Source organism: Mirounga leonina, unplaced genomic scaffold (genome assembly GCF_011800145.1).
Source record: "Mirounga leonina isolate KUSES-001 unplaced genomic scaffold, KU_Mleo_1.0 Mir_94, whole genome shotgun sequence".
Lineage (NCBI taxonomy): Eukaryota > Metazoa > Chordata > Mammalia > Carnivora > Phocidae > Mirounga > Mirounga leonina.
In genome coordinates, this window is record NW_023270855.1 from 43,173,680 (window position 1) to 43,189,114 (window position 15,435).

A 15,435-nucleotide genomic window follows, 5' to 3' on the forward strand; every position below is an offset into this window, starting at 1 on the left:
AAACATCCCTCCTACCTCACCTGCCCTATTCCCTCCCTCCTGCATCCAAGGCAAATCTTTTCTTCTGGCTGGACCCCCAGGTCTACCCAGGGGTGGGGTAGGGGCCTCCTCGGCTCAGGGTCAGGGAGGAGCTCATCACTGCCAGCGCACTGATGCGGCGTAGTCTGAGTTGACTCAAACTGGACCAAAGTAGGGACGCCCCCTACCTCTCCCCGCCCCCCGCCTGCTGACAGCCCCCAGCCCCCAGCCCACTCAGACCCTTCGGCCATGACCACCCAATAGGGCCGCGCCCACAGGAGAGTCAAGCCCAAATGCAAACTAAGCCTTCCTGCCCCTCCCAACCCAACAAGGTCTCTCATTTATTTTCCGAGCCTCAGTTTCTCCACCTGGAAAAGGGGGAGGTGTCCGGCCGCCTCGATCCGGGCGCCTCTCCTCATCAGGCGCGACCGAGGTTGCGCGGTCCCCACCCGAGTGGCTCTCTGAGGTGCACTCCCGCCGGGATCATCCCCCAGGTAGAAGCGCCAGAGGCACCGGCGGGCCGGGGGCGGTGCACACGTGTGTGCGGGGCCCGAATCCGCCCCGCGCGAGCGCGCATCTACGCGGCCCCGGGAACGCGGGGCGCAGGTGCAGCGGGCGCGGGGCGCGCGGAGCTGGGGGCACAGCGGGAGCGGCGCGGGGCGGGCTCACCTGAGCGTAGTAGAGCAGCCACAGCTCGTACAGCCGCTCCGAGGCGGCCATGGCCCGGCCCGGCTCCGGCCCTGCTGCGCGCCACCTGCCGCCGCCGCCTCCTCCGCGCCGCCCGCCGGTTGCCCTCGGCCAGGCCCATGGGCGGAGGGCGTCACTCCGGGGCGGAGCGGCGCGGTACTACTCGGGGAAGTAGTACTGGCCCCCGCCGCGCTGAGCCACCCAAGTCTGCACGCTCCTCCTCCTCGCGGCCGGCCGCCGCCCGGCTTCCTGCACTTAGCTGCCGCTACCACCGCCCCGCCTCTCCCGGGACCGTGCAAAGGGCGGGGAGCCCGGAGGGAGGAGGGGCTTGAGGTCAGGGCGGCCCGGGAGGGCGCCCCGCAGTCCCGCCCTCAGCAGTCCGCGCCCCCGACGGCGCCTCGGGAAGGGCCAATCTGAGCCTCCCGGACGAGGGTCGGGGTCAGGTATTCCAGGCTTGCCCGCTGCACAGTGCGCCTGCCTGGAATTTGCCACCCTTCGTGCAAGGATGGGGTCTCCGTCGCCAGGTGGGGGGGCAGGGGCTGCGGGCCCGCGTTCAGATGGCCAGAGTCCTTCAACAAATGGTAACGACAACCAGCGGCCACCTGTAGAGTTTACCACGTGCCTGGTGCTGTTCTAAGCGTTTTAATGCAGAGGCCGACTGCCACGTTTTTGCTCCTACTGTTTGTGGAGCAGGATGGGGGACATCAGAGAGCAGTGCCCTTCGTCTGTCCTGCAGATCCCTGGGAGATTTAGGCAATCCTCACGGGTCCCCTCTTCCAAGAAGCCTCCCAGATGCTCCAGTAGAGGCATCATCCACTCTAGGGCCCACTCTAGGGCCCAGCATTTGTCTTCACATCTTTTGTTTTCCTTAACCTCAAGAGGATAAAGGCAAGAGGATGTCTCATGCCTCAGTTTTACAGATGGAGAAATTGAAGCCCAGATGGGCCAAATGAGAATCACTTGGGTACTTGGGGACAGCATGGACGGGGATGGAGGCCTGACTGACTCTTTGCTGGCCCACTGCCACCATCACCCCTCCATCTCTCCCTGCCCACCCCCCCAACCAGCCTGCCTGGGAGGTGAGGAGCCCCCCTGGTGTTGGGCAGGCGTCAGGCCCTGTGTTGGAGTTGGGGAGAAGTTTGTGGAGCCCAGAAAGGTACTATAAGTTAGAGGAACTGGAGTCTAGAGTCCCTCAGACCTTGGCCAAGAGAAAACAGACTTTCCCCATTCCCATCCTTTTCCGTCCTGACTTTTTCTTGGGCAGCCTCTCCACTCGCCTTTTTTCTTGCCCTGTCCATCCTACCTCTGAGCTGACATTTCCTGAGCACCTACTACCTGGTACTACCTGTGATCCTGGTACAGTTTCTGGTAAGTCACCCCTCCGGATGCAGGGGAACAGGGCACCGAAAGGCCCCGGCTAGTGAGGTCAAGAGGGTCGTTTTGGAGGGGTTGGACAGAGGTCTTATGGCACAGGGGCCTCTGAAGGGAAGTGGGAGGAGTGGGCATCCACCTGCTACCAGCCTGGGAAGGGAGGCCCCAAGCAGGAAACAGCTTTGCTGAGAGATGAGTCATGGTATGTGTTGGGAGGGAGGCCTCTGTGTGGCTTTGGGGACCTTGACATCCTGTCAGAAGGTCTTAACTTCAGCCAGAGTGGTCTCCTGGTTGTCGGGGCATGCTGGTTAACGCAGGAAAGAAGACCCTGGCAGCCCCTGCCGGCGAGCAGTGCACTCTTTGCCACCTGTTGCAGTCAAGGCCAAATCAACTCTCAGTAGTTCTCAGAAACTAAGCTCAGGGGATTCCTGGGGCCCACTGGGCCCAGGTTGGGGGTTTGTTCTTCTCCAGTTTAGGTAGTTTGACCCAGAGTACTTTGCTGCTTCAGGGGGCTTGGAGGTGGGAGGGGATCATCCATGAGCCTGGAGGAAATGGCCATCCAGCCAAGCCCTGCACCGCACAGGCTTTATCTGAGCTGAGAGTGGACACAGAGGGCCTAGGGGCCCATGAACCAGTGCATCCAGGGAGTCACTGGTACCTGTAGAGGAAGAAAGGCAGATCCTTTATTAAACTCGGATCGGAGTGGAGGGTCAGGGAAGACTTCTTGCAAGCATTCAGGCCTTGAAGAATCAGGACAAGGGGCCAAGCGCATTCCAAGCGGCCCGTAGGGAAGTGAGCTGTGGTTGGCGCTTGCTTAGGCAAAAGCAGAGCGATCGACGCGCTCTATCCTCCTTCACTCAGGTCTGATTCCACTCGCACCTTCTCACTGATTGGCATTGGACGAATCGAGCCTTACGGCCTTTTTCTTTGCCGCGCCCTCCCCCAACAGGCGAGGCGAGTTGCTGGGAAAGGTAGGGCGGGCCCTCCTATAGCAACTCAGTATTGATTGGCTTTCACGATTTCCTGTTCTCCAGTTCTCGTCCCTGGATTGGCCGCCAGAGATTCATCTACTCCCTGGGCCTGCGCGATGCTGGACGAGAGAAGAGGAGGGTGGGCAAGATGGCGGCTACTGCGGCTGGTGTGGGCCGGCTAGAGGAGGAGGCGTTGCGGCGAAAGGAACGGCTAAAAGCCCTTCGGGAAAAAACCGGCCGAAAGGTGAGGAACGCAGAGTGAGGACTGTGACTGAGGTAGCCAGTGTTCGGATACAGAACAGGAACGAGACGACAGGGGACTACTAGGAAAAGGCAGCTGCTGAGGACGCGCATGCGCGCGCGGGTGGCGCTTGCGCGAGGAGTCGGAGCCCGCCCACCAAGTGTGCTTGCTGGCTGGGAGTCTTTTGGCGCTGGTGCCGTCGCCGCGCACGCACGGGGCGGGATGGGCAGTGGTTAGCGCGTTACGCGTTTTTTTTGGCTACCATCTGGTGTTTCGCCAGTGAGCGCCCTGAATCACCCCCTTTCCCCAAGACCCAGCCGGCCTTCCAACCTGGTGAAATTCAGTGCATCTGGCAGACCCTCCCCTGTCCTCCAGCGCGCCTTGGGCAGGGCAGTACGGGACGGTGCTCTGAGCGCCCAGCCGGCAAAAGTCCAGAAGAAAGGCCCATTTCTAGGTCAGGGTGCACCTCAGGGAAAGAGGAGGGCGCTTAGTTCTTCCCAGGCTACTTCTCTGGGGATGGACCTCCTAGTCCTATTAGTTACCAAACTTGGAAGCATCTTCCTTGCTTTTGTTTGACACCAAAATGGTCCGATTCCATTTCCACCTCTTTGATCTGTCCGAGTAGTCAAGAGGAAGGAGAACTCTGAAGTTCATTACCTGTGTGCAAACCCTGGCCCTGTCACTTGGGGCTGTGGGGCTTGGGATAAATTACTTCATCTCCTTGAGCCTGTTTCTTCATGTCTGCAATGGAGGATAACAACCCCTCTGTATTAATTCTCACTGGGTTATTTTGAGATCTGACAGGGTCATCTGTGAAAGGGCACTAGAGACCACAGAGGGTGGAGCTTGTCAGTTCTGCTCTTGTTGGATGAGCAAAAACTATTAATTCTACAAAATATAAAGGATAGTAAATATCTAGACCTTCGATGAATGGGGGAAAACAGGGACTCAACTTTCCACCTTTATTTATTTATTTATTTATTTTTTTAAGATTTTATTTATTTATTTGAGACAGAGAGAATGAGAGAGAGAGAGCACACGAGAGGGGGGAGGGTCAGAGGGAGAAGCAGGCTCCCTGCCGAGCAGGGAGCCCAGTGCGGGACTCGATCCCGGGACTCCAGGATCACGACCTGAGCCGAAAGCAGTCGCTTAACCAACTGAGCCACCCAGGCGCCCTACTTTCCACCTTTAAAGAGGCTGGTCAATCTGGCCCCTGTTTCCTTTCTGCATGGCCATCCTATGGGAAAGTGAAAGGGGAAGTAATAGAGAGTGAAAGCTAGCCAGATTGGCTTCTGCTTTTGTTGGCAACTTGTTGGCCCTGTCAGACGGTTCTGCTCGAAAACTGCCTGGCCTAGGGAAGCTCAAGCCTCAGCTTTTCAGTGGCTAGCCAACCTGCGCTGTTGGCTTGGATTTGGGGCCCAGATTACTGGGACTGGTCTTGAGGTCAGAATACAAAGGACAACATAGCATCCTCAAGGCTCGTTGCCATGGGAAGGATGCCCAGGCCATCAGGAGAACTGGCCTTTAATAAGGGATTCTCTCAGTGGGCTGAAAATATGGTCTGATGGTTGTTTTTTTTCTTTATTGTGGCAGAATATATGTAACATAAAGTTTACCATTTGAAATACGTTCGTAATGTTATATAACTATACCACTATGTCCAGAGCTTTTTCATCATCCCAAATGTAAATTCTGTACCCATTAAACAATAACTCCCCATTCCCCTCCCACCCTTGCCCTTGACAACCACCATTCTATTTGACTACTTTAGGTATCTTATATAAGTAGAATCATACAGTATTTGGCTTTTTTTGACTGATTTATTTCACTCAGCATAACATTTTTAAGGTTTATCGATGTTGTAGCATATGTGAAATTTCATTCCTTTTTAAAGCTGGATAATACTCCTTTGTACTATACCACATTTATCTTTTCATTTTGGGTTGCTTCTAAATTTTGGCTGTTGTGAGTAATGAATGTATAAATACCTGTTTGAGTCTCTGTTTTCAGTTCTGTTGGGTATGAACCCAGAAGTGGAATTTTTGGATTATATTAGCAGTTCTGTGTTTAACCTTTGAAGGAACTGCCATGCTGTTTTCCACAGTAGCCGCGTCATTGTACGTTTCCAGCAGCAGTGGACATGGATTCCAGTTTTTCCACATCCTTGTCAACACTTGTTATTTTCTGTTTTGTTGATTATAGCCATCCTATCGGGTGTGAAATGGTATCACACTGTAATTTTGATGTGCATTTCCATAGTGATTAGTGAGTGATGTTGAGCATCTTCTCATATGCCTGTGGCTATTTGTATATCTTTTTTGGAGAAATGTCTGTTCAGGTCCTTTGCCTTTTTTTTTTTTTTTAAGATTTATTTATTTGGGGGGGAGAGAGAGTTCACACTCGTGTGCGCGCACACACACAAGTGGGGGAGGGGCAGAGGGAGAGTATCTTCAAGCAGAGTCCCTGCTGAGCATGGAGCCACAATCCTCGAGATCATGATCTGAGCCAAAACCAGGAGTCCGAGGCTTAACCAACTGACCCACCCAGGTGCCCCTTTGCCCATTTTTTAATTGACTTTTGTTGCTGTTGAGTTATAGGAGTTCTTAATATATTCTGAATATTAACCCCATATCAGATACGGGATTTGCAAATATTTTCTCCCAATTCCAAGGTTGTCTTTTCACTTTCCCAATAATGTCCTTTGATGCACAAAGTTCCTAATTTTGATAAAGTCCAATTTATTTTTTCTTTTGTTCATCCTGCTTTTGGTGTCATACCTAATGAACCATTAGCAAACCTTGGATCCTGAAGATTTTCCCCCATGTTTTCTTCTAGGAAAGTTTTGTATTTTTAGCTCTTATATTTAGGTCTTTGATGCATTCTGAGTTAATTTTTATGTAGGCTATAATGTAGGTGTCTAATACAGTCTTTTGCATGCGAATATCCAACTTTCCCAGTACCATTTGTTGAAATGACTGTCCTTTCCGTATTGAATGGCCTTCCCTATTGAATGACCTTTCCCTATTGACTGTCCTTTCCCTATTGAATGGTCTTTTCCCTATTGAATTGTTGAAAATCATTTGACCATACCTGTGAGAGTTTATTTCGGCACTATTCTATTATATTGGTTTATATGTCTGTCATTATGCCATTGCCCTACTGTTTTGATTACTCTAGCTTGTAGTAAGTTCTGAAATCAGAAAGTGTGAATCCTCTGACTTAGTTCTCTTTCAAGATCGTTTTGGCTTTTTGGGACCCCTTGAGAGTCCATATGAATTTTAGAATGGATTTTTCTGTTTGTGCAAAAAACACCATTGAGATTTTGATACGGATTGTACTGAATCTGTAAATAATTTTGGGGAGTGTTGCCATCCTAACAATATTAAGTCTCCCAAACCATGAGCATAGGATGTCTTTCCATTTATTTAAGTTGTTAATTTTTATTTAAATCTTTAATTTTTTTCAGTAGTGTTCTCTAGTTTTCATTGTACAAGTCTTTGGCTCCTTGGTTAAATGTATCCTAAGTACTTTATTCTTTTTGGTGCTGTTGTAAATGAGATTGTTTTCTTAATTTCCTGTTCAGGTTGTACATTGCTAGTATATATAGAAATGCAACTGATATTTGTCTGTTGATTTACAAAATCGAAGTCCTGGAACTTTGCTGAATTTGTTAGTTATTCTAACAGTTTTTTTCATGGACTCTAAACATTTCTGCATATAAAATCGTATCATCTGTGAGCAGAGACAGTTTTATTTCTATTCCAATTTGGATGTCTTTTATTTCTTCTTCTTGCCTAATTGCTCTGGCTAGAACTTTGAGTATCATGTTGGATAGAAGTTGTGAAAGCAGTCATCCTTGTTTTGTTCCTTATCATGGAAAAGCTTTCAGTCTTTCACCATTGAGTGTGACATTCACTGTGGGGTTTTCAAATATGGCCTTTATCATGTTGAGGAAGTTTCCTTCTATTCCTAGTTTGTTGAGTGTTTTTATCATATCACTCTAATATCAAAGAGAGTTGAGTTTTGTCAAATGCTTTTTCTTCATCAATCGAGATGGTCATGTGATCCCCCCCATCCTATTATTGTATTGTGTTAATTAGTTTTTGTATGTTGAACCATTTTTGCATTGCGGGAGTAAATTCCCCCTGGTCCTTGGTCCTTGCTGGATTCAGTTTGTTAGTATTTTGTTGAGGATTTTTGCATCTGTGTTCATGGGGGTTATGAGTTTGTACTTTTCTTGTAGTTTGTATGGCTTTGGAATCAGGGTAATTCTGAACTCATAAAATGAGTTAGGAAGTATTCCCTCCTCTTCAGTTTTTTGGGAGAGTTTGAAAAGAATTGGTATTATTTGTTCTTTAAATGTTTGGTAGAATTAACCAGTAAAACTGTCTGGCTCTGGGCTTTTCTTTGTTGGGAGGGTTTTGATTACTTACTCAGTTTCCTTACTATTTATAGATGTATTCACATTTTTTATTTCTTCATGAGTCAGTTTAGGTACATTGTGTGTTTCTAGGAATTTGCCCATTTCATCTAGATTTTCTAGTTTGTTGGTATATTGATTGCTACTTTAATTGGGTTTAATCTTCACATTTCTGGCTTCAGAAAGCTCTTGGCCATAAACTCATTTCTAAAAAATGTGCAGTCGGAAATCACATGGCTTCTGTCTTGGAATTGAGAGTTCACAGGCCTTTGGGGTTTCCTTTCATTCTTCTTAAGGGAGAGTTACTGTGAAGCCACATTCTTGCTCCATTGGAAGCCTTTTCCTTTCCTGGTGCATCTTTCCTATCCAGGAGCTCCTGATTTTTCTACTTTCTTGAGTCCTTTTCTTGCAAAGGGGAAGTTAGAATTTTTGTTGACTCTTCAGTTTCCAGGCTGTGGTGTCAGTGGGTGGATCAGTGGCAGGTGATGAAGTGTTGTTTGGCTGGGTTCAAAATGGGTTATTGGAGCTGGTAATTCATTCCTTCAGTAGACGTGTACTAGGTACGTCCTGTGCACCAGTCATCAGGCGCTAGAGGTGTAGCAGACAACAAAGCAGATGGAAGTCTCTGCCCCAGGCAGCTTGCAGCTAGCTGGAGAGACAGATAGGCAACACACGTAGTGTTGGAGAAGGTGCAAGAAAAGGAAAGAAGGAAAGTGAGATGGGAGTACATAGCGCTCCTGTTTTTCTCTGTAGCTCGTAACGGTTTAATTTTCTTTATTCAAGACCACAGTGTTTTGGAAGTGTTTTGGAAATGATGGCAGCTGCCTGCTTTATCTTATCTAGGTCTTGATGGCAACCCTGAGAAGAAGGAAGGAGGAGGCTTAATTTATAGGTGGAAGCACTGAGGCTAATAAATATGAGGTGGTTTGCCTAAGGTCACACAGCTCAGAGGTATCCCAAGTGAGTGTTAGGTTGGGAGAGACCATGAGAACAGGTGGTGACTCGTTATGTACTGACTTGGACTGGTTGCCCAGATGCAAGGTAGGGGAGAAACTGGATAAACCAGTTGTATACTTTCTGATACCTTTTGGTTTTGTGAGTTACACGCTCAAAAACAAAACAGAACAAAAAACAACAGTGGAAAAAGAGTATAGGCCCCAAGTCCAGTCTGCCCTGATGTGCATGTCTTAATCCCCTCTGGATCCTGATTCTGGTCCTCCTTTCCCCTGATGAGGATGGGGATACCCTTATTTGCCACCATTTTGTTTTGTTTTGTTTTAATGATGAAATACATACAACATAAAATTTTCCATCTAAGCATTTGTCAGTAGCATTAGTATGTTTACAACGTTGTACAGCCATCACCAGTATTTCCAAAACTTTTTCATCACCTCAAACAGAAACTCTACCCCCATCAAGCAGCGACTGCCTATTAATCTTACCCCAGCCCCTTGCAGCCTCTGATCTACTTTCTGTCTCCAGGAGTTTGCCATTCCAAGTACCTCATGTAAGTGGCATCTTACAATATTGGTCCATTTGTGTTTGGCTTACTTCACTTGGCATAAGCATAAGTTTTCAGGGTTCATTCACGTTACAGCGTGTAAGAGAATTTCATTCCTTTTTAAGGCTGAAATAATGTCCCGTCGTACGTATATACCCTACGCAGTGGCTGTTCTGTTGATGGACACCTTTTGGCTATTGTGACTAACGTGATCGTTGGCATGGTGGTGTACTTACTGGCTTACAAGTGTTATTTGAGTCCTTGGATATATATATAGGAAGAATGGAATTGCTGGGTCATGTAACAATTCTGTGTTCAACTTTTGGAGGAACCACCAAACTGTTTGCCACAGTGGCTGTACATTTTCCACTCCACCAGCAGGCACGAGGGTTCCAGTTCCCCTACAGCCTTGCCCAACACTTATTTTTCTTTTATGGGATGGGGGCGCCTGGGTGGCTCAGTTGGTTAAGCGTCCAACTCTTGATTTCAGCTCAGGTCTTGATCTCAGCATTGTGAATTCAAACCCCGCGTTGGGCTCCATGCTGGGCATGGAGCCTGCTTAAAAAAAAAAAAAAAATTACAGGGTGTTGGGGGGCGATCTGGCTGCAACATCTGTCACGCCATTGATTGGCAGGGTTGATGGGCTCTTCTGGCTGGCTAGGCTGGTGTCTCCTTCCTCCCTCACCGCTCCACGTGCATCCCTCCCAAAACTGTGTGCTTGCTGGAAGAGGATGACCTTTTCCGATAGAGGAGGACCATTCTTCCATCGAGGGTGTACGAGTTAGCTGTGCTTCCCTGCTGGAACCTCCAAACAAGCTCTCAAGGTCCATTTGTAGGAGAATGTAGGGTAGTCAAGCTTCTAAGACTCCAGACACATCCAAATGAGGTGCTGCATGTGGCAGTCTGCCTTTCTTTAAAAAAAAAAAAAAGAAAATAAATTAATAGCTATCCTAGTAGGTGTGAAGTGGTATCTCAGTGGGGTTTTGATTTGCATTTCCCTGATGATAAGTGCTGTTGAGCATCTAATCATGTGCTTATTTGCCATTCATATATGTTCTTTGGAGAAATATTTACTCATGTCCTTTGCCCATTTTTCCATCGGGTCGTTTGTCTTTCTGTTGTTGAGTTATAGTTGAATTCTTTATATATTCTGGATATTAAACTGTTATTAAATAGGGGACATCTGGGTATTTTTTTTCCCCATTCTGTGGGCTGTCTTTTCATTCTCTTGGTAGTGTCCTTTGATGCACAAAAGTTTTTTTTTAATTTTGGAGAAGCCCAAGTTATGTTTTTTCTCATAAGAGTGCTTTTCACGTCATATTTAATCTCTGTAGCTCCTGAGTGATATTTCTGTTAGGGTCAGTGCCTGAGAGAAAGACAGTCAAAGGTCTCAAGTTCGAGTTACTTTTCCAGCCCAGTCGTTTCTTGGGAGACCAATGAGTGGGGAGGCTGGAGCGGAAGTAAGGCCGGCCTGCTATGGGCAGACACCCCTCGGACGGAAGGGGCTCCCCACTTTTAGCTCTGTCGTCTGATGTGAAGATGAGACCCCTGCAGGATGGACTCCAGGGTCCAGCACTTTCTCAGCCTGCCCCTGCTGCTGGAGAGTCCCTGTCTGCCCCAGGGGGATGGCCCCTCCCTCGCTGATGCCTACCACACACATGGTTTTGCTGGAGACATGAAGATCTCATGCGCGGGGTTGATTTCCCTCATGGTGTTAGCTTCCTCTCCTCCCCGCACCGGACTCTGAACTCAATTTAGTGATAGTCTGGAGGAGCCAATCCTGACATTGTGACAAATGGGGAGACAAGATCTGGGCTGTAAGGTTTCCACACTTGATTCCACAGTGACATTCGGTTGTAGCTGTGTGGCTGGCAGTCTTACAGGGTACTTCCACGCCAGCCCACCTGACTGATTTGTGAGGGCGCAAGCCATGAGGTTCCGAGGTGCTGGGATGCCCAAGGTCAAGGAGCATAAGTGACTTCCGGATTCCCGCACGCTTACTCCCCTGGAGGAGGGGGATTCTCTGCAGGGTGCAGCATGCCTGGAGGTCAGCCAGCCCCATGATAGGTGGGAAGAGCACATAGGCTGTTAGACTGTCCTGCTGGCCGTCATTTCCTGGGAAAGCCAGGCTGGGCCTGGGGACGCTTCATGAGAAGGCAGAGTGGAATTTGGGCTGCACCGTGGCGGATGGGACCGGGAAGCACATATTGAAGTAGCTGGAAAGGAATATTCCAGGGGAGCAGCTTGGAGGTGGGAACATTCGGTGAGCACAGAGGGGACAGTCAGGGATGCTCCAGAGGGTTTGACAGCAAGCAGTTGGCAGTGATTGGGGTAGGGGTGAGGTCTAAAAGTGCTGCTGGGTGCTTGGTGGCCAAGTTCTGCAGGAGCCCGGCCTTGCAGCGGGGAGGGCAGCCGCCCACACTTCTGTATTGTATTTGAACCTCATTTCTTGGTGCTCATCCAGAACTTCCAAGCTGGGTGAGTAGGGGAACCGTCTCAGGCTGTGTAGACGAAGCTCTGGGGCCTCTCTCTACAGTGCTGCCCAGCAGGGCAGTGTGAGGCCACTTCATCCTGTTCTGACCTCTTTCTCGGCAGCCAGAGGAGGCTCCTAAAGGTTGTTAACTTGGCACAAACACTTGCCCTTGGCTGTCGGCTTTCGCCAGCATCTAGCCTGGATTGGGCTGTCTCTTTGCGCCCTGGGACAGGGTGGGTGGTTGCCCCACCCCTCCGGGGTTGCGCCTGAACTCCGGAGCAGGCTCTGGCTGTGAGCTTGCAGGCTGTGCAGCAGTTGCTGTTTCCCACCTGGCTCTCGGGACCAGGGCAGTGCTGTACAGTTCTGCATAGAATCCGTGCTGCCCGGTACCACGGCTAGGAGCCACATGTGGCTCTTGAGCCCTTGAAAAATGTGATCAATGTGATGTTTTACTTAATTCCATTTTAATTACTTTATATTTAAACAGCCACACTTGACTTAGGGTTGCCTCATTGGACAGTGCGTCTCTGGAGAACTTGCTCCCTCCTGCCTAGCTTGTAAGAGACTCTGTGTCTGCCTGAACTCTCATTTATTGAGAGCTGTGAAGGAGACGGTAGGTGGAAACCCAGATGACCACGAGCTCAGCCTTGGGGAGCCTAGGGCTTCGAAGCTAGAGCAGAGGGCTTTGAAATAGTCAGTCTTCATGGCCGGTGTCTCCGGCAGATGCTTATTTCTGGCCTTCTGTGTGTGCATCTGGTGGAGTTAAATGCTGACAGTTATGATCTGTACACTTGAGAAATGGGCAGTCTGGAGAGTGGGGCAGTGCCAAGGTGGAGGGGAGCTCACCGATAATCTCGGAACTTGGGTGCACCAGGGAGAGGCTTGGCCACTGTAAAGGGGGGGCTGGAGGGAAGGGCTGGCAACTGTTCGGGGGACAGAGAGGAAGGGAAGCGAGGTGTGGGGAGGTGGGGGTGGAGAGGAGCCCAGTGGTCTGGGTGAGGAGTCAGACTGGTCCGTGTCCTGCTCATCCCTCAGGAAATTGCCTCTGACTTGGCCGCGTGCGGCTATGTCCCCATGCCCAGCAGCCTGATGGCTAAGTCGATGGAGAGTCACTGCCCCCATGTTGACAGCCTCTTACAGATCAGCTCTCATAACATTTACATGGCGTTTTGTGATGGGATCTCATGATTTGCTCAATCCAGAAGCAGCACTTTGAGGTGGGTTTAAAACAGTTTATCCCTGTTTAATAGACCAGGAAGCCTGGGCTGAAGGGACCTCTCATGGCTGTACTTTGGGATGTTGCCGACCAGAGATGGTCCCTGAAGCCCTGGGCCCTGTATCCCTCTCCACTTGTCACGCCCAGGTGCTTGGGAAGAAGCAGCCCCCAGGATGGGGTCTTCTTCCCGTCCCACACAGAAACTGCCATCAGGCTGCCTGGTGGGAGCTGGGTGGCGTAGTAAAGAGCATGGGCTTTGGAGCCAGATGGATCTGGTTTAAGTCTCAGCTCCATTCATCCCATCGGTGGGACCCAGAGTAGGTCTTTAAAACTCTATACCTCCCTAGCCTTGTCTGTAAAATCAGGACATGGCTTCTGACCTCATCGGTAGCTGGAAGAACAGAGAAAGATGTCTGTGAAGTGGCTAGTTCAAGCTCTTGCCCATGGGCCTTCTATAAACGTAGACATGTGTCTTTTCTCACCCACCCTGTTGAAGTGAGGAAGTCTGGATGGTCCTCCAGCTCTCCCTACTGGGTGACAGTGGGTGGAGCTGACCCTGTTTCCAAGGGGAAAAAAGAGGACATCTTGCTGGTCACCTGGCTTTCCTCAGTCTAGCCCTGCTTCCTTGAAGGTGGAATTCACTTGTAGTGCAAAGTGTTAGATTAACAAAAAAGTGGATTTGCAGAGTCACAGCCAAGGTGGGGTGTGTGTTCCCCATTCTTCCCAAGGACTGACCTTCTCTTCCCGAGCTCTGCTTAGACCCTGAGGTCTGGGAGCCAGTGAGAGGAAGAACCTCGTGGGTGGGAAGTTTGGGACTCCCATCACAGACACCTGTTGATGAACCAGTGTTGCAACTTCTCATTGAGTCATCCCTTCGGAGGGCCTCAACTTGTTCATGTGTGAAATGAAGATGTTGGATCAATCCGAGGTTCTCAGACCTACCTGTGTGTCAGGATCACCTGGGGCGACAATGTGCATTCTTTTCTCTGGCTCCACCCCAGATCTCCTGTTGGGATCTTGGTAGGGAGCCTAGAAATCATGCATTTTTCAAGATCCGCAGATGATTCATTTTTCTGCAAGTCTCTAATTGCTTCCTTGACATTTCTCCCTTGACAAAAGGAAGTAAAACACCTCTCCTTTCCCTGGAGCATTCGTTGCTCATCCTCACTGTGGGAACTCTGCAACCAGCCATCAAACAAGTATTTATTGAGCACCTGTTGTGTGCCAGGCCTGGAGATCCAGATTGTGAATCAGACTGCTTCTCTGTCTCGAGGGGTTTCCATGGGAGGGGCAGGTAGACAGTATACATGTGAACAGGGAAGAGAGTGTCAGGAACTTGTGAGTGCTGGGGTGGGTGTGTGCATGTGTTGAAGGAAGGCCGGCGCAATTGCCCTAAGACAGGAAGGCCACTCTGAGTGGGAGGTTGGAGATGGTGGTGGTTGCAGGGGAGGGATGGGATCCAGATCTAGGGAGGAGCATTCTAAGCTGAGTGGAGAACTAGCTTGGCTTGTTTGAGGGAGAGAAGGAACCCCTTCATGGCAAGTGTCAAGCGAAGGGTTGGGGGGTAGGGTGGGGATGGGAGTAGAATGGCCTGGCAGGCTGGGGCCACAGGGGCAGGACCTTGCTTTAGGGGGCTGGGGAGCCATTGGAGGCCTGAGTGCTGGTTCCTGCCCTCAGTGTGTGTGGAGGCGGGAGGCTGCTAAATTAGTTCAGCTATGAGGCAGCGGCACTCAGGGTTACAGGACGTCTCGGCAGGCGGGCTGGGGGGCATGCGGGGCCTGTTCCTGAGATGAGAGGTGCAGAGAGAGTGGTTTTTGAAGGGGAACCAGGAGTCTGGTGTGGGCCACATTGGGCCTATCAGGCAGGGGTCGGGACTGCAAGCAGAGGTTTGTGTGGGTAGGATCTGAAGCCCTGGGGCCAGATGAGGTCCCCTGGGGACAGGTTTTAGACAGTGGAGAGGGGGGACTGGGGGGACAGATGGCGCCCAGGGGCTCACCCTGCAGTATGCAGGAGGAAGGGGCAGAGGAATCTTGGGGCGGGGGGCAGTGGGGCTGAGAGAAGCCGGGTGAGGACTGGAGTGGGTTTGGGGCGGCGAGCTGGGTCCAGCTATTTGTGGGCAGTGTGTGGGGAGGGGAAGGTGCCAGTGGGGTCCCGGCCACAGCCGCACTGTGAAGTGGGCCTTCGCACTGCTTTGAGGCCTCAGCAGCCCTCACTTGTGAGGCTCAGTGATTTCAGGAGAGGCAGCACCAGGCCGCGGCGGTGCTCTTGTGGCTTTGCTCTGTGGGCTGGCCCAGCGTTGTAGTGTTCCTTTGCTGTGTGGCAGTGCTCCCTCCCTGTGTTGGAGTGCTCCCCCGCTGTGTTGCAGGGCTCCCTCCTGTGTTGCAGGGCTCCCTCCTGTGTTGCAGGGCTCCCTCCCTGTGTTGGAGTGCTTCCACGCTGTGTCGGAGTGCTCCCTCCCTGTGTTGGAGTGCTCCCCCACTGTGTTGCAGGGCTCCCTCCCTGTGTTGCAGTGCTCCCCCGCTGTGTTGGAGGGCTCC

The 15,435-nt window shown here is 50.6% G+C and overlaps 2 protein-coding genes across 6 annotated transcripts in view; one reads left to right on the top strand and one right to left on the bottom strand.

The window, feature by feature from the left end:
• NBEAL2 (neurobeachin like 2) overlaps window positions 1-935 on the bottom strand; it is a 29,286-nt gene extending 28,351 nt beyond the window's left edge. For both annotated transcript variants that reach the window (XM_034997267.1, XM_034997265.1), the window contains exon 1: window positions 688-935. In XM_034997267.1, coding sequence (XP_034853158.1) covers window positions 688-738 — 51 coding nt within the window. In that variant the 5' untranslated portion in view covers window positions 739-935. The remainder of the gene's footprint in view (window positions 1-687) is intronic.
• The window catches only part of CCDC12 (coiled-coil domain containing 12), a 58,855-nt gene that overhangs the window by 1,139 nt on the left and 42,281 nt on the right, over window positions 1-15,435 (top strand). For 3 of the 4 annotated variants that reach the window (XM_034997284.1, XM_034997287.1, XM_034997288.1), the window contains exon 2: window positions 3,111-3,291. In XM_034997284.1, coding sequence (XP_034853175.1) covers window positions 3,196-3,291 — 96 coding nt within the window. In that variant the 5' untranslated portion in view covers window positions 3,111-3,195. Of the gene's footprint in view, window positions 1-1,945; window positions 2,074-3,110; window positions 3,292-15,435 lie in introns of those variants that run through there. The other variant, XM_034997285.1, reaches the window with a different exon arrangement.